The 27,911-nt window shown below is 36.6% G+C and overlaps 1 protein-coding gene across 1 annotated transcript; it reads right to left on the bottom strand.

Annotated features, from left to right (window-relative positions):
• Window positions 1-373: 373 nt before the first annotated feature.
• Window positions 374-23,328, bottom strand: ANXA10 (annexin A10). Its single transcript, XM_009904554.2, has 12 exons — window positions 23,311-23,328; window positions 13,675-13,756; window positions 11,181-11,275; window positions 10,622-10,735; window positions 8,600-8,690; window positions 7,877-7,956; window positions 6,431-6,484; window positions 6,216-6,309; window positions 4,606-4,701; window positions 3,920-3,978; window positions 1,063-1,185; window positions 374-442 (listed from the first exon to the last, which is right to left on the bottom strand). Exons 1-12 carry the CDS (start codon window positions 23,326-23,328, stop codon window positions 374-376), a joined length of 975 nt encoding a protein of 324 aa, XP_009902856.2.
• Window positions 23,329-27,911: the final 4,583 nt, after the last annotated feature.

Here is a 27,911-nt window from a genome sequence, read left to right as displayed (position 1 = left end):
AAGAAATCATGCTGCTAGAATTAAGTAAAACAAGACATTTTTTTCTCGTCAGTGTGGAAGGCAATAAATTCTTCCAGAGCCTATTGTCTAATATTTGGGATTTTATAAGACTGAATGATAAACATATGCTTACATGGAGATATTTTTCTACTTGCTCCATTAATCATAGAAACAGAAATGTTAATTAGAACTAGGGATAAAACCATATTCCTGCCAACATTTTTTCCTGTCTCGAGAAAGATTTAATATGAGCAAATGTATAGCACTGATTTTTAAATGTAGGGTAGGGATCTCATACAGTTAGTGTTTTGTGTCTAGTTTCAGTTCTATTTAAGAGTTTTATGCAGTTTTTCAAAGTTGATCTTCACATTCCTTAATAATCTTCACTGTCACCAGCACAGATAGCAAGCAAAGCACTCTCATAATGCCCTGAAGCAAAATGCTGCAAGAAAAAAACCCAAACATTACTTTGGATTATAGCAAAAATTACAAAAGGTAAAGTGTCTTTGCAAGAGTAATTTTTTAATGTTCTGGTTTCACAGTCTGCTATCACAAGTGAAGGCCTTTCCCACTTCCAGGGTGGGAGGTAACACAAAAAAAATCTCTGGCTTGAGATAAGGAGTTTAATAAGATGATAACATGTACAACTACCTTATCCTAATTTCTCAAGCAAGGGCAGAAAAATGCAGAAGCAGCACTAGAAGCCAGCGACTCCCCCACCCCCAACCCACAGCCAGCTGAGCAGAAGAGACCAACAACCCAAACCTGGAAACAGAAAGTAGCAACTAGAACAGGAAGCCTCTCATGTTAAAATCTGAACTTCAAGCCCCATGATGTTTTGCTCCAGCCAGCATTTTCATTTTGAAGGTGGCATAATAGCAGCATGGGTTTGAATATCATCAGCAGATTCAACACAACCCATGACAGTCACAGATAAATTACAGTCCACCAAGATTTCCTGATATTTTCACAAGTTGATTCCTTGGTCATTTTGTCTCAGCCACTTGACAGAGTCTGTGGGGTGCCAGTGCTGAATATATGCAAAAGTATGTAAAAACTTACTTTAATGTCATGAAAGAGTGATTTCCCATATCTCTCTTTGTATCGCTGTCGTATATTCATCAAATCAATCTCACTCCTGGAAATGAGAGTCCTTATAACTGTTTTGTTGTGAAACCCGAAGTCCTGGGAAGAAAAGAAGATGAGAGGAAATCCGGCAGTTGGACAGTGTATGTTTACCTAGCTGTATATGTTCACATTAATGTTCAAAAGACAAGCCAATCAATTAGGCTACCTGTAAAGATAACCGAGCTTTTAAAGGAATCCAAACATTCAAAGGTTTTATCCTACAGAGTTTTCATATACTCAACAGAATTAATGTTACTGAATAGCATGGGCTGAAACCTGATGAACTTCTCTCAGTAGTCTTGGTTATTCAGTTTATAGGTAACTTGTGGCTGTTGTGGAGTCCATTCAAACAATAATGAAACCAATGATTTTTTTTTCACAACTGCTGCTGAATGTAAATTCAGTGGGATTGTAAATTATTTACTTAGAACGTACATCGCTTGTATTCAGCTGTGTTTTAAGTGTTTCTAAAGAAATTTTGGTACTGTAATTGTGTGGAGAATGGGGACATCTAGTGGCAGTAAAAGTAATCAAAACGGATTTAGGTTTGGGATGCCTGATGACCCATTCGGATTGTTTAAAGATAAATTGTAATTTTATTGATTAGCCATTGACACTGAAATCTTGTTTACACATACAAAAAACCCAAAGAAAACCCAGCACCCTCCCACCCCCCCCCAAACCCCAACAAAAAAACCCCACAACATTAAAAAACTGCGTATAGAGAATCTGATACATGTTTGATGTCTGTCTTAAAATCTTTTATATGAAAAGTTATGGACTGTGATTTCAAGCATTAGACTCTTACAATCTTAGAGTGGTAGTGGTTGCAAAGGACTTCTGCAGATCATCTAGTCTAACCCTGCTGCTAACACAGGTACACCTAGATCGGGTTGCTCAGGAATGCACCCAGGCAGGTTTTGAAAGTCTCCAGAGAAGGAGGCTCCACAACCTCTCTGGGGCAGCCTGTTCCAGGAATGAAGTTTCTCCTTAAGTTCAAGTGAAGCCTCCTGTGTTCCAGTTCATATCTTTTGCTTCTTGTCCTGTCACTGACCACCAGTGAGAAGAACCCAGCCCCACCCTCATGACCCTCAGAATTTAGATATTTTTATGCATGTAGAAGATCCCCTCCCAGTCTTCTCTTTACCAGGCTAAAGAGCCCCAGATCTCTCAGCCTCTTCTCATAATAAATAAATGTATAAAAAGATTTCTGTATAATCTAGACATAACTTGGCTGAAAATCTAGACAGTATTCTAAATTCTTGTATTTTTGTGAGAATTATTTGTTTGCTAAAACACTTTGAGAAAATAGATTAAAATATTAATTAAACCAAAAGGCAAATGTATATTCTTAATAAAGAAAAACCTTTACCTGCATCACATACATCATCTGAATATAACATAGAATAAAACTATCTATGTGATATTTCTTAAAATTAAAAATGAGTTTTTAATTTGAAGAGTGGTCTTGATACAAGACCTTTGAGAAACTCCTTTTTTTTCTTAGCTGCTGTTTCCTGGTACTTTTGCCTTAAAAAATTGTACTCTATTTTTTCTATAACATAATGCCTTATTATTTTCACCGACGAATGAAAACCAAAAGAAAATGTCTTTAGTGACCTCTTGTAGGAAAAATGTGTAGGTGGTTCTTTGCATTTCCCCACATTTCTTCTTGGCACTCACTTGTCTTAGTATGTTAGCACTTACACACAAAGATAAAAGAATCTGCATACGTACACCAAGTCCCACAAGAAAATATCACCATTTATTTTTATGTAACTTTAAGTTATGATTTAATTTTTAGTGGTAATTATTAAATCTCTAGAGATAAAAATCACTTAGCAAGAAAAGTGCACATTCTACACAGCAGAGGGAGATACTATCCATAAAAGACAGATTTTCAATTAAAAAAATAATTGACAGTTAGTAGATTAATATTTTTTAAGGCATCTAAATATTTAAGCTTTTACTGTTACTGTTAAATCATAACTATTGCTTTGGTGCCACTGCTTTGAAATGTGCTCTTGTGGCCCCAAGAAGGCCAGTGCCGTTCTGGGGTGTATTAGAAGGGGTATGGTTGGTAGGTCAAGAGAGGTTCTCTTGCCCCTCTACTCTGCCCTGCTGAGTCCACATCTAGAATATTGTGGCCAGTTCTGGGCCTCTCAGTTCCAGAAGGACAGGGAACTGCTTGAAAGAGTGCAGTGCAGAGTCACAAAAAATGTTTAAGGGAGTGGAACATTTTCCTTATGAGGAGAGACTGAGGGAGCTGGGGCTCTTTAGCTTGGAGAAGAGTCTGAGAGGTGTCCTGATTCATGTTTGTAAATATGTAAAGGATGAGTTCCAAGAGGATGGAGCCAGGCTCATATTGGTGATGCCCGATGACCGGACAAGGGGCAATGGATGGAACTTGAGGCATAGGAAGTTCCATGGAAACACATAGAAAACTTTTTTACGCTGTGAGGGTGACGAAACACTGGAACAGGCTGTCCAGGGGGCTATGGAGTCTCCCTCTCTGGAGATATTTGTAACCTTCCTGGGTGCACTCCTGTGTGATCTGGTATAGGTGATCCTGCTCTGGCAGGGCAGTGGACTAGATCTTTCAAGGTCCCTTCCAATCGCTAACATTCTGTGATTCTGTGTGATTCTGTGAAATTTATGTACGTACTAACAATTTTAAAACATGTAGTGGTTAAATGGACTTATTTGTGAGCACTTGTTCATGAATAATCAAGCAGACAAGAAAAAATGGGGAAGCTATTTTTATGATATGTGTAGAAGAGGGATTACTTACATGAATTGCAGTATAAAGCCTGTAAGCAAAGTAGGAAGGCTTGTCACGAACGCAGAGAACTAGGAGAGAAGAGTTGCAATAAGTAAGCAGAAGATTATTATACAATAATTTTTATTGACATTTGGCTCCCTGAAATATAAAGCTAAGTAATGCTGTCTATGACTCAGCTTATAATTAAGCTACAAGTTTTCCCAAGTATATTTTGACTTTGCAAAGTCTGGTACTTATTTTGGGTGGGTACTCATTGCTGTTGCACTGAAGAACTTACTAAATGTCAATGAATGTGCTCACATGACTTTTTTGGTAGAAATGTTATTATCCTTATTCTATAAATAGAAAACAAAGGCATATAAAACTTAGAACTTGTTTATATACCACTGAAAGTCTGAAAACTTTACCACTTGCTACTGCAGTTATCACTGATCACACAAAATTTGGTATCAAATAAAGAACAGATACTAGTTCTGCTCAGTTGGAATCTAGTGCTGCATACATACTTTTTCAGATTCACACAAACAGTAGTAGTTCTAAGATTATTTTCTAATTAGCTCTGAAAATTGATTGAAACATTATAGGAGAGTAAAATGGATAAAAATATTAGAAAAGTAATATTCTTGATTCATCAATGATATACTAGATATTTATTAAGAAATTACTGCTAGTATAAAGGAATACCTTTACATTACCTATTGCAACTAGTAATTCTTGAAAGTATCCATCATAACATTCATTAATAGCCTCTACTATGTCTTGCCCAGAGATATTTTGGAACTCCTGGAAAACTTAGGAGAAAAAAAAAAGAAGCCTTGTTTTATTCCAGTTTGTTAATAATGATCAATTTGCCCTTTTAAATTTTTTTAAAATTTGTTTATTTTTTTTCCTTGCTTCCCCCAGTACTATAGCTATTGAGTGTTCTTGTTTTCCCTATTTATTCTCTGTGTTTCATTATGTTTATATTCCCCAGGTAAGCCAATCTAAATGAACAGCCTGAAGCCTGCCTTCCAGGATGTTCTTTCTCTGGGTTCTCTAGTATACAGTATATAATGAATGCATGGCAAAACCTTTGTTTCACAGGAAGCTTCTGTAAATTTTCTAACTAGCAACCTCTGTTTATGAAAATGGGAAGAATGTCATGTCTTTAAGACAACTTCCTTTGTCAGCTTGTCTAGAGATTCGCAGATTGTGACAAGAAGCCATGGCATGACATGCTTAACATTTCAGTATCTAGACATGGACACTCTCTGAATAATGCAGGTATCCAGACTTAGGGAAGGAGGAAAATTTTCAACTCACTGCTTACTACAAAACATATGTAGGACTACATTACAGGCAGAGTTCTCAAATCTCTGTTACAGAAAGAGTAGAGCATGAGAAGATTGCTTACATTATGTTAATTGTATCATCACCAGCCTTACAGATGTCATGACAGAAGAATTAATTTGTTGATCCATGACAGCAAAGGAGTTCTAAGTTACTGTTATAAATGGGTATAATAAATACAGCTGGCTGCACAGTGATAAATTTGTCACCAAACAGACTCATTTTCCACAGCAGAGCAAAAGATATCTCAGAGTTGTCACCAAACAGGCACAGCAGTTTTCTTTTCTGCAGTTGAAGATCTGGATGATCTCACATAAGTTCCTTCCAATCTGGAATCATGTCTGATTATGGAGTTAAAAAAATAATAATTTTTTAAAATCCCACTATAGAATAGAATTAACCAGGTTGGAAAAGACCTATGAGATCATCACGTCCAACCTATCACCCAACACCATCTAATCAACTAAACCATAGCATATTTATGTATGCATGCTCATTATGGGAGAGTGAATGCAGATCCTGAAGTGTTCCCATCAAAACCTTCTTTGAAACTTTCAAGGAAAAACTTCCACACAGCAATGTGTTTTCACATACAAACATTCATTGAAAATACTCCAGCTGCCTCTCTTAAGGTATTTCCATGCATAACAAAGAGTTAGGGAAAAATGAAGAGAATATTAAAGAAAAATCTGCCCCATCCTTTCTTCGGTCATGCATGCTCTCTTTTCATAGGGCATCCTGATGTCTGTCTGTTGTATCTACAGCTGTCTGTAGTCATCAGAGAAAGTTAATTTTTGCATTACATCCAAAATCCTGTTAACATTAGTGGGAGTCTGAGAACTCCAACAATTCACATTTAGGTTTCAGGCTAATACCCTGCTGCACACTGAGCTTTTTGGTATGTAAACCACGGCTTATTAGCAAATCAGATTTCTCCTTTCCAATCTGTGTTCAAACAGCTGAACTGCAGAATTACCCATCCACAGCTGCTGGTAGCTCTTGTTGCAGAGGATCATTTGCAGCATATTTTTGTGTTCTCCTGTTTTGTGCTGACATGCTTCCCACAGAATCTAGTATACCAGAAAAAAAAAGGGTAAAAATGCAAAAGATTTAAAGTCTTAAATAAATTTTTAATGTTTGTATTTGTTATTTTTTTTAATGATTGAGACGCTCACATCTGACTACATTTACCATTGCATCCTGAGCAGCTGTAGAAGGATCTGCATATCCTTCCATCCTTGTTCCCTGGGGAAAAAAAGATACATTTTCTTCAAAAGTTAAATTCTAAAAGACTATGGGAATATAAAGTTGTCTCTTTATGAAGGTGTGTTTCATTTCCTTAAGATAACATATGTGGGCTTTTAGATTGGAACAGTGTATTTAAAGGTTGAATTCACAATTGTGGAAAATATATTCCAATCTGTCAGGTTATGTCTTCATTTCCTCTAAGAAGAGGAACTCTGGAACGAGAAATGGTCTTGTGAGAGAAAAAAAGGGAGGAAGTGGATAACCCTACCCTATTTTCAGTCCCATTCTAAATAAGTTTTTACCTTGCCACCACCATCCCACCACAATTTCCAGTACTATGGATGTTATATTGCTTACTATAATATATAGTATACAAAGAAAAAGAATAACATTTACCATTCACTAATTATTTCTTATCAATATGCAAACTATAGAACCAAATACATCAAATAACAGAGATTCTGACTGCTCATAATCACTGTCTAAAATTAAGATCTAAGGCTAGGAAATTTTTAACAACTTTGATACATAAACAAGAGAAGAATTTCCCCATACATTTAATAGATTTTCAGTTACACAAATCAAGCTAGAGTTCTTAGAAAAATAAAATAATTGTAAATTTATGCTTTGTCATTTTTTTAACTGTAGTCATCATGTAAGATACAAATCAGCCTTGGTTGCAAAACTCTTCAACAATCTCAAGCTGCATGTAATCACTGCCTTGATGATACATGCTTGAAGCAATTCAGTTTAAAATTTACAGTCATTTTACCCTATATGTGAAAGGGAGGATTAAAATTGCATATTTGCTGTCAACTTGTAGAATGACTAATTTGTAGCTCGTTCCTGTTTAAAAAATGATTTGATATTTTAGTTAAATTGTACAAATTTCACACAGTGGAATTCCTAGTAACAAGTGCATGCAAAAGTACTGCGAATTAATATAGACAAACCCCACAATGTTTAAACCAGAGAACTACTTAATACTTTCTTTCAGAGTCGAATGTGGATATATCTGCGTTGTTACGTAATTCCTAGACTGGATTATGAACCATATATTCTAACATCAGAGAAAGCAGAGGTTTTAAAAAGAAAATCTTACTTGTTCATTCAGAAAGGCTCCTTTTGAGATGAGACAGACTGAGCAGAGGAATATCTAGGGACTTAATCAATAAAATAGTCTGCTGACCTTTGCCACCATCTGAAAGCCAAATTCAAAGCAGATGAAGCAAGTTCTCTTCTGCTTTCCCCACTCTCTTGTTCAGAAGTGTGGCCCTACTGAACAAGCTTTAACCACAGTCACCGTAAAATGTAAGCCTTCTCCAACAGTAACAGAAGTTATTGTGAAGTTTTTAGAAACATAAGTTACACAACTGGTTTTTACAGTACCTGAGCGAGGTTCATGAGTGTATCTCTGAAGTGACCTGAAGTCTCAGAATCAATATCTTGTTGAAGATCATTATTATATTCTGTGTTAAACCAAAAACATAATCTAAATCACAAGGCAGCATGCTCTGAATAGTGCTATTAAAGGTAGGCAAGCAAAGGCTGAATAAGTAATGTGCAAATACTTGCCCATTTCCTGCCGTGATTATTTCACAGTAACCTGTGCAGGGTTCTACACTGACCTAGTCATGGGTCTGGCAGGTCTCTCTTGGCCCTGCCAGGAGGCTCTGCCCTCCTTGGGGCCCTCAGCTACTGCCTCACCTCACCTATCAACCCACCGTGGGTACAGCCACACTGCTTCTGCTGCTGTGGGGTACTTGGAAATGACCCTTCAAGGCAAGTGAGCAGTGTCCAGTGCCAGTAAGCACTTCTTTCAAGGAAAACAGCTTACATACTTTTTTTGAATAAAGTGTGCAAAAGCTTCTGAAAATCCTCACGTATGGCTCCCAGATATGTCAGATGTAATAGGCAGCAATACATCTTACAGATTCTGTGATGTATTTTCGACTTCAAACATTTTGCTTCAGCCTTTTGTACATAGTTATGGGAAAGCAGGGGGAAGGGAACAGACTAATACTGAGAAGTTGTTTTTGTAGTGCAGTCTGTTCAGGTCTGCTAATAATCCAGAGCACATACAGTACATCTGCTACTTGTAAAAAATATTACGCATTAGGTAGGCTTCTTTCATCTGGAAGATCTCCATATTTGTTCTTGAGGCTAATATGTCAATTAGACATTTTTCTTCTGTGTCTACTCCCTGTGTGGAAAGAAGGAAATATGAAAAGATGTTGTTAGTAGAAACCGTAGCTTTTAGAAAAAAGCAATGCTGTGCTTATCAGAAGTAACAGAAGAATAGCAGCTCCTGCTGGAGCAATGCAGAGTGCCCTTTGCATAGTCCACCTGCTTTACTAGACAATGACTTTAAATTAGTAGTAGAACCCTGTATTTAAAATATATTCCTTCTGAATCTGCATTTCAGCATGTACATTAACAAGTGGGGAATAATGCAAGACTGGTGTTGGCAGAAACAGAATGGGAAGAATTGCAGAGTTTCACTAAGAATTTAGAAAAATGAGAAGCAAATATGGAGCATAGATCTCCAGCAAGTGTTCAGGTAAGCTGAAGTAGATGTGAGCACAACTATTATATTGTGCTTCTATCTTCTTTTATCTATCTATCTATCTATCTATCTATCTATCTATCTATCTATCTATCTATCTATCTATCTCTATTCATCTATCTATCAATCATCTATCTTTCTGTCTATCTTTCTTTCTGTCTGTTTAAAATGTTATGATCTATAATGTCTACTGTGGAACTTGATGTTTAAAGAAGCTCCACAGATATGCATAAACACATATGCAGTGTTGCTGAGTATTCTGCATTTGGAATAATGGGAGACCATGACATTGAGTCTGAGCTGGGAGACACACATATGGCCTGTTTTTTAATTTGATCATACGAATCTAGATCAAGACAGTATACTATAAGAAAGTTTAACTTTTGATTTAGGAAAAAATATAACTGTCCCAATGTTGTCAATGCTTTCAATAAAAGTCATGCTTCCAGTGATAACAACGATATTTCACAATCCTTTTCATGCCAACTGTAATTAAAAATATATCAGTAGTTCTAAAAAGTGCATTAGTTTAAGTGTCTGAAGAGCAAGATAAAACAGTGCTAATATTTTCTGTCTCTTTTACTATTTTTGGTGAGAGGATTCTCAAAATATGTGAGATCACCTTGCTCAGAGTCATATAATCTGTCTTATTTGTGATGGTGGACAGTAGCAAATATTCATGGAAAGAAAAGGAAAACACTGTTGAGCTCCAATATGCATTACCATCTTCCAGGAATTTGCAATTTAGGACTTTCCTGAGAATTTGCCAAGGATTATTATTATCAATACTCAACAGTGGACCTGTTTCCTAAGAATTTATTGAAGTTCTTTATGAACTGATTTGTGCATCTGGCCTTCACAGTACCCTGTGGGAATCAATTTCAACATTTAATTACATGATCTTTAAAGAAATTGAGGTGTTCAAGAGGGGATGGACATGGCACTTGGTGCCATGGTTTAGTCATGAGGGCTGTGGTGACAGGTTGGACTTGATGATCTTTGAGGTCTCTTCCAACCTTGGTGATTCTGTGATTCTGTGAAATATTTTTGTTTGTTTCAGAAGATAAATTGTTTAAGGTCAAGCCCTGGGAAGAAAAGGAAATCACAGGGAGGGCTCATTGCTTTGTCATTGAGTAATTTGTAGGTGTTTATGTAAAGGCATATTCTGCTAAAGAAATAATGGTATTTTGAGAGATGGAGGCTCAGTGCATGGTGCTGGCTGTTTGAATTAATTTTGTTTGTAACATACATAAATGCTTACAGGATCAAGGCCTTACATTTCCCTCTATAAATATTTACTCCTTTCCCAAGTTTACCATGGGTGTTAAATGAGTTGTGTTTGTTACATGACAAGGATATTATTTATGCTGGGTTTAGCATAACAGTGAATGAACTTCATATATCACTATTTCTAATGACCTAGTGTGCTATATAGTAGTACACTCATCCAGCATATGAATTTCTAGCAGTTTATCAACCATTTAAATGTGAAACATTGCAAATTTAACATATATTTAGTACTGTAAGTAGTGACTGCAGCTCTAAGTAATTCTGAATTTGACAAGAACCTTCAAGGCGTGCCAGAGCTCATGGGCATCATAGGAGGCAGGTGGATACATCAAGCCAACCATGACTTCTTTGAAGTGATGAGAGAGATTCTCCTTTAGGTCTGTTATCAGATCCTTGAAAAGAACAAGAAAATGTGTAGACAGGATTATTTCAATGGTCACAGTTTATGAAGACTGCTTAAATAAAATATTAGTCATTTTCTCTGTGAGTGAATGAAGATGAATTGTCGAAGATGAATTGTCAAAGTTGAATTGTCAAAGATGAATTCTGGCTAATATTAAGAAAAATATTCTTTAAATAGTATGTGTTTCTTTAATAGTTTGGATGAGATGACACCAGATAGACAAGCCAATAGACCACATAGGATTCATAGAATCATAGAACTGTGTAATACCATGTTGGAAGGGATTTTAAGGGTCATGTGGTCTGAACTTTGTCAAAATCAAGATCTAGATAAGGTGGCCCATCATCCTATCCAGATTAATCTCAAGCATGCCCGATGTTGAGAGAATAGCTGCCCAGCTGCAGTAATGGAAGTATAAAATGGCTTTGTCATACCCTGCCATACATGTCTCTGTACGCCTCAGCAATCATGAGTCGCTGTGAGTTGCAACGCTGCGTTAGGACATCAATCAACACATCTTTTTCACAGCCTGTAAAGGAAACATGGCACACTTTAAAAAGTATTGTTATTTACTTGCGTTTGTGATTACTCCTATTTTATTCAGGAACATTAACCTAAGTTCTAGAAAAAAAAAAAGATAAGCAGATTAATACCCCACTGGTATTTGCCACCATCAGTTGTGTCTGCTGCGCTTATGTACCTTTTATTTGCTGGTGTAATTCCAACAAAAAGTGAAGTAGTTTGTTATTATTTGATGTATCACCATCTCTCAAGTTCAATGTGTGTGAAACCATCAATAAAAGGTAGACTTGAATCTATTCAGAACTAGGCACATTGGCAGAATTTGCCAGTGAGCCTGGGAAGTCATGCTGTATGTACCGTTGATATTGATTAAATTGTCATTTCAGGATTAAGGATTTCTTTCATGGGGGTGGCAATTTATGGTGAGACCATTTGCTGAAAAACTAAGGCTATGTGTTTTCAGAGGAACTATATAAAGTAAGTTATGAAGTTTAAAAAAATATACTATTTTAACCAATTTCCAAGAGCATTTTGTGGAAAGTTACTTATGATCTTTTGCTTGATGGCAAGAGCATGCTTCTAAACTTCTGTAATGAATCAGTATTTATGGCTTATGAAAAAAGGAGATAATGATTAACATATTCTGAAAATTATTTTATTATTTAAAATAATGGTTTTCCATCCTTAAAGTTGGCTTTTGCAATTTCAGGATGTTGAGCATTTTAATGACATTCCATCACATTTGTATCTCCAAATGTAAATCAATTGACTTTATCACACTTGCAGCCGAGATGCATTAGGCTGAAAAGTGTGGGAATCAGCTGGATCTGAATGGAATAGGGGAGTCTCTCAAGTCTCTACCAGTTGTTGTTACACAGATGCATATATATATATATATATATATATGGTGTTATATATATATATATATATGATGTTACAGATATACATTCTGTACCTGCTACAGCTTTGTTAGGCAGATTTTACTGTATAATATAGAATTGATAGACTGACAGGTCTCATTTTGACACAAACATAATTGGACATTGAATATTTTCTTTCTTTTTTTTTCTTTTTTTTTTTAAATTGTCAGAGGAAATCTGTATTTCCTCAGTATACATCAGATTTTGTTCTCTCTGTTCTGGATTATCTAGCCACAATTGCGCTAGTTTTTTCAGCAAGAGATTGATTTAATATCAGTCTGATTCTTTTCCATCAAACCCATAAAATGGAATTGTTTCTGAAATTCTGCATAGGAATCTGTTTGTACTTTCCAGGAAATAATTATGACTAGGTATCTGTGCAGTTTATATAGTTTGCACAGTAAAAAGCTAAGAAGGATTCAGAAAATATTTTAAAACCTAAACAACTTTATTAATTTGTGTAATATCACTGATGTCAGTAGGAGACTATATGTAACTGAAAGCTTTCTCACAAGAATGAATGTTGTGTGCAGGATTTGGGGTCAGGATGTCAGTGAGTATAAAGGTTATGGACACTTAGATTCCTCTGAAGCTGAACTTTTTATTTTGCCAATTGTCCTTGCAATTTTTCCATGTACTTTGATAGGTAAAGTGAAAGTAAGGTTAAGGTACCTGTATTTACAGTATTTAATGAAGAAAACCATATCTACATTTCCTTGTTAGCAACATTGCATTGAAAGTAGGGTTTGAAGTTTAGCAGGATGTTTAAAACTTTTCATCTGTAGCCAATTTAATCAAAAAGACACTTCAGATTCCTCTTGATCAATAATACTCATTGTGGTTCACTTGACATTCAGTATGAGTCCTCACATTTCCATTACAGAAACTGAAAACAGAACACAAGATTTTGTGATGTACAACCTTGTGAAAAGCCCAAGGGGTATAAAGAGTCTGATACAGAACACAATTTTAAGGTGAGGAAAATGTTTCAGAGAGTTAAAAAAAAAATACAAAAATTGATATTCTGACTCTCAGCAATATCGACGGTGCTCAACCAGAAAACACAAAAATACAGAGGAAAATACTTTGGTGAACATTTAAATTTTTTTTTTTAATAGGCTGAAATTTTATAAATAAATTCTTTAAACTTTATGATCCCTTAATTTTATTTTATTATTTTTTTTAAATTTCTAGATGGTTGATTCAAACCTTAAGAGTCTCTGGTAATAATTGTTGAAGTTACAATTAAAATCCTTTCCCTTGTTGGCCTTCACTGTAGTGGTATAGCACAGAATTCTGGGGTTTTAAATGTATTTTCTCAAGGAAAGCTTTTATTACTGTAAGTGTTGTTGTAGGGTTTAGATTAATCTTAATTACCTCTTAATTCGTGTAAGTGCAACTGCATTATATATTTGGCCATTGTAGTGTGTCTCATTGTGATACCTAATGTGTTATTTTATGTTTTAGAATCAGTCAAGATACTTACTCATTCCCTGTAGGGCTCCTCCTAGCAACTGGGCATCCATAATAGGATTAAAATTTGGAGCAGGAAAAATCGTCCCCTGTACCTGCTAAAGGAGAAAGTAGCCTTTAATTGAAGTGCTTTATATCTATTAACACTGTATATGTAATTATGGTGAAAATCACCAGTCATGACATTAAATTGTCTTTGCTTCATGGGGAGCAGGATGCAAAATTTAAAATATATGAAACAGAATTTACACTTGCAGTAAGCCCTTGAGGAAGCTACCCTTAGTGTGAGTTAGGCCTGGAAAACAGTAAAATTTTAATACCTTTGGTTTTTTTCCACCCTTCATTAAAATGTAACCACATTTTTTGCGTCTTCTCTTTCCCAAACCTTTGTCTGAAATTATTATCTTTCAATGTTAATCCATGATATGTTTTTTCAGTATCTGTGGTATTTCTCATTGTATTTCTAATTTGAAAGGACTTGTGAGAAAATGACAGATAAGATACATAGGTTGCTTATAAAACTAGTTATTTTTAAAAGACAGGATGTCACTGCTAAGTATGAGATAGCTTTCTGATATGTCATGTAGAAAGCCACACCATTTTACTAGTTACTTTGTAACTGATTAAATTACTGCCAGTTCCTTCTCAGTGATACTTTTATTTCATGTCCATCATTTAAATACAAGGTTCTGTTGTTACAACTGAACATAAAATGCATAGAATCTTTTTTACCTATTAAATCAATCAGGAAAATAATGAGGGGAAAAAAAAGATATAAGTACTGGACATAGAGAAGACAGTAAGACTATGCCCATTTTTGTTGCTGACTCATCCTTAAGATATGCTCCATCCTGACTCCTTTGTCAGCATGGGAATTGTCTGTGAACCCTGGGCCTCATTTGTCACTTAGCATATATCTTGAGTAAGGCCCTGCAGATATTAACCTCAGAAATTGAGTGTTTATATCCTCATGACATCCCAGTACTTACACTACATATACTTCTTCAAATGTCATTCACCAGAAGCTTCCTAGGCACATGCCATTTGCAGCAGTGTGGAGTTTGAGTGCCATTTGGCCACATGACACGGGAGGCTTCACTTCATCCCCACCTTGCTAGCATGTCAAATAGTGCTGACCTTAGTTAAATTATCATTCTCCACAGCTCAGGAAAAAGAAATAGCTGGTCAGCTGGACAAACCACTCCAAAGCTTACTAATAAACAAAATCATTATGAAAAAAGTCCTGGAAGACACTGTTAGAATGAAGAATGAAAAATATCTCTTTATATATACTATGATTTAAGAAAAAATGTTGATTTAGCTTTCTGGCTGTGATTTATGCTTCCAAAAATATCTGTGGCATATAAAAAGTCATAAGAATTTGAGAGGAAAACCAAAACAAATCCAAAACCCAACACATCATTAAGTGTTAGAAAACATTTAGAGGGGAATAATTATAAAGATTAGTAGGATGCAAATGGACACAAGTAACAGATAACACGATTCAAAGACTTTGAGCCTTCACTTTAAACCAAAGGTAGAAAGCACAAGCATATCTGGCTTTCAGTTAAAGTGCTCTCTGAACTTGCCACAGCTCTCACTGCTCAGAAGGGTAATGGTGTGGAGGACATAGGGGACCTGTGCCTTTATTTTGTGGGTCTTCATCCTCGCATCAACTTTGAACAGGTTCAATTGCTGTAAGGATTAGTTCTCTCAAAGTATTTAATACATTTAGGTTTGTGGTGTCACAAAATGAACAACCAAATCACTGGTTTTTTTTTTCAGCATTTATGATACTTGCACTAAACCCAGAAATAAGTTACTAACTTAGTGAATGATCTAAAGGTGGATTCCTAAAGCAAGTTTACCTAAAGCAGGTTGCAGAGTGATGTGGTGGTGATTATTATGATTATGATTATTATTATTATTATTATTATTATTATTATTATTATTATTTTCTTTTTGTGCAGTATCAATTTGACTTCTGTGTGATATTTACTGTGGAAGGCAAAACCAAGGAAATGGATAGGTAGATAGTTCAGTGGAGACACGGATTGATTCTTGGATGCTGCAGTGCTGTCTGTCTGTCTCTGAAGCAAGTCCTGCAGAGACAATCCATACACCTGTGTCCTGAAGGGTCAAGCCCCCAAACACACCCTAGCCCAGACAATGGGCTAAGCACCTGTGAACGTGCTAGCCTGGACAGTTCCTGGCATCCAGATAAACATGTAACATGTGTAATGTAACACAGCTGTGGACTGTGTGTGTCCCTGGCCATGTTTGGATATGTCCCATCTCATAGGTCCAGGGTTCTCTGTTACCAAAGGGCATTAGTTGTCCTGGGACAGTATTTAAACCAGCCAAGAAGTCAGGCAACTTGCCTTGTCCTCACCCAGACAGTGACAAGAGCCGATTGCTGCCTGAGTAGCAGCTGAAGGGCCTGCACGAACAGGCAACAACTACACCCAGGCCTTGCACCGAGACCAAGGCAGAAAGGGGAAAAGCTCCAAGAGAATTGAATCCCAGAAGAGGCTACAGACCAGGGATGGAGCACACAAGAGAGAAGCCTTTAGCCTGCTCTGAGCCAAGGACTGTTCAAATTATAGCCACAGCATCTGGGAGGTAAATTTACAGATAACACAAAGTTGGGAGGCAGCGTTGATCGCCTTAATCATAGGTAGGCTCTACAGAGGGACTTTGAGAGACTGGATTGATGGGCCGAGGCCCATTTTATGAGGTTAAAAAAGGTGAAGTGCATCTGAGTCCAAACAATCCTATGCAGTGCTGCAGGCTTGAGGAAGAGTAGTTGGAAAGCTGCACAGTACAGAAAGACCTGGGGCTGTTGATTGACAGTGAGCCATCAGTGTACCCAGGTGGCCAAGAAGGCCAAGCTTCCTTGCTTGTATTGGGAATAGTGTGTCCAGCAGGACAAGGAAAGTGACTGCCCCTCTGTACTCAGCACTGGTGAGGCTACACCTGAGGTAATGCGTTCATTGTGGGGCCCTCACGTGCTCCATCGAGTTGCTGGAGCAAGGCCAGAGAAGAGCAATGAAGCCGATGAAGAGTCTGGAGAACAGGTCGTATGAGGAGTGGCTGAGGGAACTGGAGTTATTTAGCCTGGAGAAGAGATGGCTGAGAGGTGACTTTATCACTCCCTGCAATTACCTAGAAGAAGGTTGGAGCAAGGTAGTTGTTAAGTCTCTTCTCCTCAGGATGAAAGGAAATGGCCTTAAGTTGCACCAGGGAAGGTTTAGAATGGATATTAGAAGAAATTTCTTCACTGAAAGGGTTAGAAAACACTGGAGTAGTCTCCCTGGGGAGGTGGTTAAATCCCCATCCTTGAAGGTGTTTAAAAGACACAGAGATGTGGTGCTATGGGACATGGTTTAGCATCACACTTGGTAGGCTTAGATAATCATTGGACTTAATGATCTTAAAGGTCTTTTCCAACCAAGATGATTCTGTGATTCTCAGATTTAACGAAATATTATGTAGTTTTAAGTTGAGCTACAATAATCTCCTGTACTGAAAGACAAATCTGGAGGTCGTGGCTGGCATTTTGTTTTGCAAAGATTTGTTATAATCCTGTCACATTTTAGAAGCATATGTAGTTACAAAATTATTTGCTCCCCATTCCTTAAGAAAATGAGGAAATACATCAACACAATGCTCGCCTTGGAAAGTGGGGCCTCTGCTTCCAGAACCTAGTGCCCGGGATGCAAAATCATGTTTTGCCCCAAAATTATACAGGGTTTGCATGCTAAATGCACTACCTGGCAGCAATATTCATCATTGTACAAATTGAGGTAGCAGAGCAGTAGAGGCATTTAACAACTGAATGAAATTACAACAGATTGAATTTTGATCACAGAGCAGGCAACTACATGGGAATAGGTTGTCCCTTCCATTATCTTTGGTTAGAGAATTTCTGTGGCCCTGTTATGAAGCAAGACATTTTTAGGGTTGATTGAACATCTGAGTGTAATTACAAGTACTGCTATTTCACTTCATTTCTACTGAAGTCCACTGTGACTGACTAATAACACCCTATAACAGAAGAAGTCACAGAGGAGCTAGGCAAGAGTAGTGTGACTGTGAAGCTCAGAGAATAATTCAGGGTGTGGCTGACCACAGCCCTTTTAAAGAAAGATAATTTCATCTCATAGAATCACACAGAATTATGGAGGCTGGAATAGACCTCTGATATCATCAAATCCAGCCTATGACCTAACACCAACACATTGAGTAGACCACATTACTAAGTGCCACATCCAGTATTTCCATAAATACTGCCAGGGACAGCAACTCCACCACCTCCCTGGGCAGTTCACTCAACACAGAGGGGACTGCAAATGGCCTTTGTTTTAGATAAGCAGCTTTCAGTGGTTGCATGGATGAACCGGTGGTGTAAATGTTTAGGCCTGAGTTCACTTAAAGGGTGTGAATGTCTCCTTGAATTAGACAGACAATCATGAGGGGAATGTATGTGTGTCTCAGCCCAACACAGGGTACAAATAATGTGTAACTAGCAAAATGATTTGGAAGAGATCAATGGACTTGAGCTGACTTCAACTCACATATTCCTTACTGCCCAGCATTATAACAGTGAGCAAATTATAGAGACCAGTAATAGAAATCTCATCAGTATTACAATTGTACTGTGGTTTTGGTACATTTTGTACTATGCTAGATTGCAAATCCAATGTAAAAGCACTTCTCTTCAACTAAGTAACTTTTATATTATGCATTACAACCTGAATGGGAGGCATACCTAAAAGGAATTGGTGAAAGAAGTATTTGCCTCTGACATTGGAACAGCCACTTTTGAATCTATGGCCATTTCTCTTTTGCTTACACAACATGTTTTTCTCTCCTAAACTCTGAAAAGCATAGGGAAATAAATAGCATGATCTTGTGACTTTTCACCCATGTGCTTGAAGATGGTCACTAGAGGGATGCTAATTCATTCCCCTGTTGAGATTTTTCTTACTTTATTTTAAAAAATACATTTAATTATTCCAAATACCTACTAGAGGAACCTCAACATCAAGTGACATTTACATGAAAGAAAAAAAGCTCCCTACATAGAGGAGAAATAGACCTTTCAACACCCTCTAGTGAATGAAATGTCCAATGGGGTTCTCAGTAAATCAAGCAACTGCTCCCTATTGATCAGGATGAATTATTAGGAAGACCATAGCACTGGTACCACCATCAGATTCCAGTGCTTTGAGGCAGAAATCACATTACAGTAACTTCTGAGGATTGGTTGAAAATATTTTACAAGACCAGAGAGCACATTATAAATCAAAGTAAACAGAACCTCACAGAATCATTACAGTTTCCTCTGCAAAATAGAAAACATGAGGTGGCAACCACTATGAGACAGAGCATCAAGAATTACTGTGATGATCATCTTAAAAAAGGGGGTGAGGGGTGTGTGTGAAAGGAGAGGAGATCCAATCTGTGCTTTTATCAGAAGCTACCCTATATAGAAACAATGTGAAAAACATTGCTGATGAGCCCAACCAGAGCAATAAGAAACTGACAAAAATCAGTATTACAGAATAAAGGCAAAAGAATTCAAGATAATAGGATCAGCAGAACAGTGGCTTTAGTACAGGCAGTGTGGAGGCTACGATTGCACTGATCGCATCTTTCACTTTCTTAACATTATCTGGGCAAAAGGCAGTCCAGCCCTTATTGCTTTTTCTGATCCTGGGTTTAATATGTCTGAGTTTTCCTGTTAGAAAGACACATTTTAATTATTTATCTGTAAATAGCTACTGTGTACTCAATACTAAAATTCAAGGCAGTGTTCTTTGTCTGGCTTCTTCAAATAAAAGTGATTCAGAGGTTTGCTGGAGTACAAAAAAGCTAATTGACTAAGGTGCTGAAATACACCAGTCTCTGAATGTAGTTACACCTTTCCAGAGGTTTGTTAGCATACATTGGAGCTTCAGAGATGAACTTCCAAGCATCTGTAATCAAAGCAGTGTCAGTGCAAGCAGCTTATTATTCAGCTCTTTCACATTAAATGTAGTAATTACTAAAATAAAATAAAAAGGGGGGGGGAGAAGGTGGGGGGAAAAGAGGGGGAGGATATTTAAATATGGCCTCAAGGAAATACTAATCTAAAAAGTGTAAGGAAGAAATAAGAACTAGGTGCTCAGTTGGTGTAAATGTACATAACTTTGTCAAAGATGGCAAAGTTTTGTTTTACACAAGATGATGTGTAGATCATCTACTTTGAGGAAATGGTTTGTGTGGTCACTGAGTGACCATGAAGAATTCCACAAATTGAATGACTTTTGATAGCTAGATTCTAGCATCCCTTATCCCAAACACGCCATTTTGCTAGAGCAGTCTTGCAACCACAGCATTCAACATGGCAGGGCTTTCTGCATTAGAAAGAAAATGCCTTCAAAAAGCAGCCATGGAAAGTTATTTCCAAGACCAATTTGGCCTTTTTATGGGTTACCTTAGACCAGATGCTGTATGTGAGCTTGAAGGAATGGTTCTTATTCTTTCTTTTTTCCTCTTTTCCCCCCTGCAGCATCCTAACAAAAAGGATGTATCCAAGCTGAAGTATCCAAGCACATAAAGGTAAGGTAAATACATCTCTAGATTCAGTGATTTTGGACTTGAAGGATTTTAATCTTTTTGATATCAAGGTACTCTCATCTACAAAAAAATAGATCTGTTTTCATAGAGGTCGTCCAGGTGGGTTCTTTGCACATATTCCTGCCTGTTTGCATATGTGTATTTAACTCTTGAAAAGAACTGATTCCAAAACATCTGTGCAGACAGAACAGACTTCTGTCATGTTAATGGAATAAATCAAAGCAATAAAAGGGAGTGAAAAGGGCCTGTTGGTAAAATCCGAGACTGCTTTTATCAAATTATGGTGTATAAAGTTCAGGCAATTCAGTCTTGTGATGGAAAAAAATAATCTAAAGTGAGAACAACCTTCTAATAATATTTGTTCAGTAAGTCATTCTGCTGATAACAAACATTCAGACTCCTTAGTCTCAATGCTTCCTATACAGAATATTTAGTAAAATAAAATGCTCAGTTTATTAGCTAACTACATGCTATGAGCTAGCTATACTTTTGAAAAGATATCTTTCATATGCAACTTTATTTTTAAAAAACAAAGTTGCATTGTAAGTTTATTATATGTGTTACATTTAATTTGGATAATATGAAGGAATACTTTTAAACATAGGAAATTATTTCTCCAGAGCCTCCCATTTTCCCCTGCATATGTATTTTAGAGAGCTCACAAATGTTGTCTTATCTCATTCCTGGCAGTTTTACCTCTGTGATTCTGTGGGGTGCCATAATCTGCATGTAATCTCTGATAAGGATGTTGCCCTGAATTCTTGAAACTGTTAGAACTGCTGCTGTTAATATTTTGTCCATTTCATTCCTGATCTTGGGGGACTCCATCCTATACAGTTGTTCTTACATAACATGTACAATTACCAATATGGGTAAAATAAAATATAAAGGAGATTCTATATAGATAGATACACCCACATATATGTTTAAACCAAACAAGTAAAATTTGAAAGTAATACCTCCAATTCTTTTTTTAATGTTTCTTCTCTGAGTTAATGGTATATTAATGTTGTGGGATTCCTTGAAAAATATCTTTAAGTCTTGAGTGTGCTTTTAAGTGTTGTTCTCAGCCTAACCTTGTATTTAAGAATAGAACACAAGAAATTAATGTGATGACCTAACCACTCAGTCACATGTAAGTGCTGCTTTCTTACTCATGACTTTACAGAAAGAATGATTTTTCTGGTTTCTTTCTGAGTCTTATCTGAGAAAGCTGCCACTGCTCCATGACCAACTTTATCTACAGGAACTAGCAGACTTCTGGGAGGCGACATTTGCATGGGCTCTGCACTACATGTCCCCATTCTGTCTGGGTGACTCAGCAGTCTGCTCCACCGTTTGGGATCTTGTGAGCTAGTTCATACAAATCCCTAATTTCTCTGCCTTCCTATCCCACAACAAATGGAAATGGGAATAAAGAATAAAAGTTTACCCAACTTGAGAATCTATCACAATACTTTTCAGAGAAAGCCTGTAATCTGGTTTTTATGTCATTGCTGAGATCAGTATGTACCTTGCTGTTTGGAGTTGCTTTTCTGCCCTCTTACTTCAGTGATTATTTTGGTGTGATTTAGAGGATCAAAATTAGGAATTTAAGTTCCCTCTTTGCTGAAGCAATCCTAATAGCTGAATAATATAGAACAATTACATTAAAATAGCTGGTGTAAACATCTCTCATAGTTAAGATTTTATGTGTTGGGGTGTTTTTTTTTAATATATAATACTATTCCATTATTATTACAAATGTAATAATTACCAGTTTTAATGACTTTTTATAATGTATTACTGTTAATATCAGGCAACATACTATATGCAGATGTAGTAACAATTATTTAAATAGAATTGGTCTTAAATCAGTAGAAGAAAAGAAACTGAACTTCTTGACTTCTCCAGCTGAAGTGGCTCTATTAGCTTTGTCCTGTCTTTCTTTGATTGTCAGGAATATATTATACATAGGAATTAAAAGAGAAAATAAGAAACCAAGAAGGAAATCCCTTTTCAGTTCTTAACTGGTCTAATAAAGCATGAAAGATCCCAAACTGTTGAAAACCAAACACTTCAGTAAAACCCATTCAATACCTAATACTTTAGAAAAACAAACATATACAATATAATTTCATAGGAAGAAATGCTTTACTGATGTGATTGGAATAATTAGTACAATTGTATTTCCAGATAAGTAAGGAAAAAATGCTTATCCTTCAGAAAATTATATATTGATCTTTAAATTTAGTGGTAGTGCAAAGAGCATTTGAAAGGAGTGAATCATTATTCCTGCTAAAAGTAATTAAAAGGATATGGAAGTCCTTAATGAACATAATTATCAGTATTACATGTGCTGAAAAGAATTTGGCATTTCGCTGTAATAATATGGTAACTACAGTAGCTTTCAGAATGGAGCTTTGAAATTGCAGTATGAACTTTTATTTTCTTGAAGAGCCCTAATGCAACCATTTAATATATTGCTACAATTTATTGATGGGAAACAATAATTGATAGCTTTTCCTGTGTTATGGGCCTTGTAGATGTAGCATTTCTTCCCTTTAAAATATTTTTCACATTGTGAACAAACCCAAATGTTTCTAAATGATAAAGCTATGTCGTTACTTCATGCAGTTGCAGACTGTCTTGTGAAAATACAAACCTACCAAAATAGTGCCATGAATCTTCTGAACAACTCACATTTTTATTTCTAATGCAGTCAGGAGATAGTATGCAATTTTATGTCTTGTGTAACAGCTATGAGCAAGTATATAACCCACAGAGTCTCACAAAGAGATAAAAGACAAATTATTTTGCCCTGAAAGGCCTAAAATTCTGGGAGAGAAACTGATAATTTTTTGTATTTTAATCTTCATTTTGTACACTTCATATACACTGCAAATAACACCAGAATTAGAAATAAATTAACTTCACCTGAGATTAATTTCTACCAGTAAAGAGAAATGGGTCACCGCATGTATGATGACAACACAAGAGCAATAAAATTTTTCAATGATTTTAGAGAACAGGTCATTATACTCACATAATCTCCACAATACATTTTGATCCAAGTCTTCAAGTTCTATTGAGAGAAAATAATATCTTTCTTAGAATAAATCTAATAGTTCAATAGACAAAATTTTTAACTCTTTTGCTATATCTGACAATTGAGAGAAACTACCCTATCAAACTGGTACCAAGTACATTAGGCTCCAGGGTAACAATGAAGCATGATTACGTCTTGGTACTATACGTCCTTAGCTTTTATAGGTTCACTGTATACCTAGTGATTAATCATATGTGAATAAGCATGATTATAAACTAAGTAAACAGTCATTAGCACGACACCCTCTGGTCTGCTGTGTTGACTTTAAGAATCAAAATTCAGCTAATCACAGAATGAAATTCTCACCTGCAGAAATTGCTTGTGTTAATGATTTACTTTTCAGATTGGGTCTGTTCTGGTTCCTTTTTAGCCTGTGCTGCAATCACTCAGCTCATCACATGTATAAAGACGCTTTATAACCCTTGTTACCTGGAGTAATGAGGGCCAATCCTTGGGCCTCAGTGGAATTGTGTAGATGAGGGTCTTTTTGTGCAAGTTACAATTTGCCTGTAAAGTGCTTCAAAAAAATCATGTAATATTGCTCTATTCAAAACCGTGCACAAAATCCAAACTATCCAACTGACAGCAAACCCACATTTTCATGACTAATAGCATGTATTTTCCTTGTTAATGATAAGTATTATTGTGATAAGCCATAATCACGAACATAAAATAGATGCAGAATCAGTCTGTATATCCCCTAGTACAACCTGAATGGAAGGCACAGGCTACCAGTATTCTGACTGGGTGCCACAATAGGGAGGTAAATTTTCTGCGATAGTTGCATGGTAATAGTAGCTCAAAATTTCAATTCAACAATTGCAAGTTTTCTTGGTTCTCTTAATGCATTTTTCTCTATTGTAATTGTACCAAGCATTTCAGTCTCTGTGTCTCAAGTGTTTTTCAAGGGAAATAGAATCCCGCTGAACAGCTAAGCAAAAGGATCCATGAAGGATCTGATCTGCCTGGCTGGAAGAGGGCACATATGAGGTGCCGAAGGTGGTCCCTAGAGTAGGATCCAGTCTCCTGGCAATACATGTTTTGAAGCAGTGATAAGAATGAGAATAATTTAAGCCTCTCTTTTTCCTTTCTGTGACTGAAATTTAATATGGTAATTTAATCTTCAATACAACACAAAATGGATTAAGTTTACAGGATTACAGTAATGTTTTAGCTTGCTCGTGTCAAAACCTTCAGTAATCAGGAACCATGGGATGTAAATAAGTAGACCAAAATTGTTGTTCTATGAAGTATTAATTTATGACATACAATGAGAGAGAAACACTTAACTGAACTAGACTGTGGTTTTAATGAATCTTTCTGAGAAAAGCTGTAAGAGAGTCTAGAAAAAATGGGAGAAAAACTGTTCAATGTAAGAGGAAGTTTCAACCTCCTTTTCCCTGTGAATGTCCTTTGGCTGTCCTTTCCTGCCATTTCACCTCTAAGGCAAGAGGCAGGGCTTACAAGGAAATGTAAAATATATTTGTGCACGTAATGCTTAGCAAAACAAATCCATTGCTTGTGTACCAGATTGAACATGCTGAGCCTAATCTCCCCTTTACATTTCCTTCAAGACTCAGTAGGACCAAGGTGTGGATACTTTCTAGAAGAGCAGCTTGTCCTGATTTTAATGGGGAAACCCGAAGTTGTTTCACAAGTGCTTTTGGCAATCCCATATTTACAAAAAGATATACTTGGATATACTTGCAGTATTACAGGACTAGCTGTGTGAGGCTGGGAAGGGAAAGGAATGGAAGGAATAGTAAAGAACTGAAAAGAGACTCCAGATTTTTATGACCTGTAAACACAGAAGATCTAAATGACTTAGGACAAGCATCATTTGTCTAAAAAAGAACAATCTTTCTGCATTCCAAAAGTAGAGATCCCTAATTTAAGAGAAAGTATGTAAAGAATGAAGAAGAATTTATGTAAATTTCAGGCATACAAAATAATTTGCTTCCATGAGAAGCAGTAAATAATTTGTGAACAAGATGAACGACAGATTCTGGCAGTCTGGGTGCTGCAGATTGCAGTTCTCATGGATGAGGTCCCCTTCTAGCTCTTGCTGTCTCACAAGTCTGCCTACATTAAATCCATTGAATTTATTTTATTTTTCTGTTTCCTCCTCTCAAATGTGGAAGCTTCATTTAATGTACTGTTAGGCAAGGGAAGATGAACATATATATATATATATATATATATATATATATATACAGTTGTTATTGTGTTTGAGATATTAGGCTCTTTCCTGGATAGAGAGTTTGTTTTTTTAATGGGAGGGATATGAAAATTGAATTTTTTTAGTGTTTTTACCTTATACTATAGGCTCTTCCTGCCACTGTAGTTGCATTAATTTACAACTCTTTTATAGCTTTTTCATGCCTAAGCTGTTTAGATTATGTTTAAAACCATGGCATATACATGCCACTGGCTTCCTAGGGTCCTGATCATTTTGTTTGGGATGCCTGGAATATACTCTTTTCAACAAGAAATCTCAGCCTTCCACCCAGGGAAGAATAAGTGTTTGCAAAATATCGTTTATATTAAAAATAGATAATTAGATATGTTTCCTAATTTATTACTGTGTTCTCTACAACGTTATATTTGTTTTATGGTGTAGTGCTAGTATTTATGGATAATTTGTGTGTTGTAAGGGTGTGAAAACTGGTTCTACAAATTTGTGGTTAAGAATGCAAGCAGTTGATGTAAATTCATTTTAAGGAAGGTGTTTCACTCTTTGGATATCTCTTTTGCTGACAACTAAGTTTGCATGTGTTTCTAGAATTCCTATAGTTATTTTCCTGAACCTTGAGAAAGTATTAAGGCAAACATCTGCATACATGTGATATTTCAAACACCTGTGTTAATGAGGAATTCAACATGTACAGTCTCAAAGCTTGATAGTGAAATGAAAAATAAGTGTTTCCAGCCAAGAAAAATGTTTCATTGAAAACCTGTTAGAGCTGTATAAAAGTATTTCAGCAGAATTTCTGACACTTTCGGAATGGTTGTATTTGAGTCACTGTGGATGTATTTTCTAAAGTTTCACAGTTTAAATATAAAATTGGAATAAATGATTGACACCCGCCTAAACATGAGCCAGTAGTGTGCCCAGGTGGCCAAGAGGGCCAATGGCATCCTGGCCTATATTAGGAATAGTGTGGCCAGCAGGACCAGGGAGGTCATTGTGCCCCTGTACTCTGCATTGGTTAGGCCACACCTTGAGTCCTGTGTCCAGTTCTGGGCCCCTCGGTTTAGGAAGGACATCGAGACACTTGAACGTGTCCAGAGAAGGGCAACAAGGCTGGTGAGAGGCCTTGAGTACAAGCCCTATGAGGAGAGGCTGAGGGAGCTGGGATTGTTTAGCCTGAAGAAGAGAAGGATCAGAGGTGACCTCATTGCCCTCTACAACTACCTGAAAGGTGGTTGTAGACAGGAGGGGCTTCGTCTCTTCTCCCAGGCAACCAGCACCAGAACAAGGGGACACAGTCTCAAGCTGTGCCAGGGGAGGTTTAGACTCGAGGTGAGGAAAAAGTTCTTCACTGAGCGAGTCATTCATCATTGGAATGGGCTGCCCAGGGAGGTGGTGGAGTCGCCGTCCCTGGAGGTGTTCAAGGGGAGATTGGACGTGGCACTTGGTGCCATGGTCTAGTTGTGAGGTCTGTTGGAACAGGTTGGACTTGATGATCCTTGGGGTCTCTTCCAACCTTAGTTACTGTGATACTGTGATACTGTGAAATGCAGCCAAAACCAACCAAACAAAAACCCAACACCCCACAATGACTATGGTTAACCTAATACTTCAAGGAAAATCACACTATTAAAAATTATTTTTCTCTAGCTACCAGGGAAAGAATTTTTCACTGTAATGTATCTTCCCAATTGTTTTCTTTTTTATAAAGTGAAAAGGAAGCAGCCAGGCACAATTAATAGTGTTAGTATGTGACTTTAATGGCAATGTGTAAATGCCAGTAGGAAGAGTATTTGACCTCGGTATTGTCTCCCTGCAGACATTTAACTTTCTCTATATGTGTCTTTCTGGGAAGCAGATCGTCTATGCCAAACAAGCAAAGTACATATTTTTTGAGTCTCTATGGTAACTGATAATTGGTATTAATAATCGCTTCACTTAATCTGATCTGATTTTTATTCTTCACAGAAGATGTTTTATTTACATAATGTAGTTTAAAATGTTTAGTCATGCATAACAGAGCAAATTGTGCAATACAGATAGAGGGAAATGTCATACTGTTTTTTTAATGACTTTAAATAAAATACATGTTTGCCAAACAAATCCACAGTCCTTATATTGCCTGAAATGTTGGGTATGCAACAAACCTGTTCTGCTTCATCTAATTTGTTATTCCTTTATTTGAACATTGGTGTTTTGTTTTGTTTTTCTTTTCAATTTTATTTCACAGTTTACATCTAATCCTGTTTCCCTTGCTTGTCTCTCAGCTATTGTATTTCCCAAGATTACGGTGAAACTGAGCAAAAGATTAATGAATATGATGATAGTAATTCCAGTAAGCAAATTA

This window comes from Dryobates pubescens, chromosome 1 (assembly GCF_014839835.1).
Source record: "Dryobates pubescens isolate bDryPub1 chromosome 1, bDryPub1.pri, whole genome shotgun sequence".
Lineage (NCBI taxonomy): Eukaryota > Metazoa > Chordata > Aves > Piciformes > Picidae > Dryobates > Dryobates pubescens.
Note: the sequence above shows the minus strand (reverse complement) of the source record. Positions and strands in the feature narration are given on the sequence as shown.

Coding starts and splice junctions, on each gene's coding strand:
- ANXA10 (XM_009904554.2), bottom strand. Junction 10,736..11,180: donor ACAGAGACATGTATGGCAGG/GTATGACAAAGC, acceptor GTTCTTTTCAAG/GATCTGATAACAGACCTAAA. Junction 7,957..8,599: donor GAAAGAAGCCTACCTAATGC/GTAATATTTTTT, acceptor GGTTTAACACAG/AATATAATAATGATCTTCAA.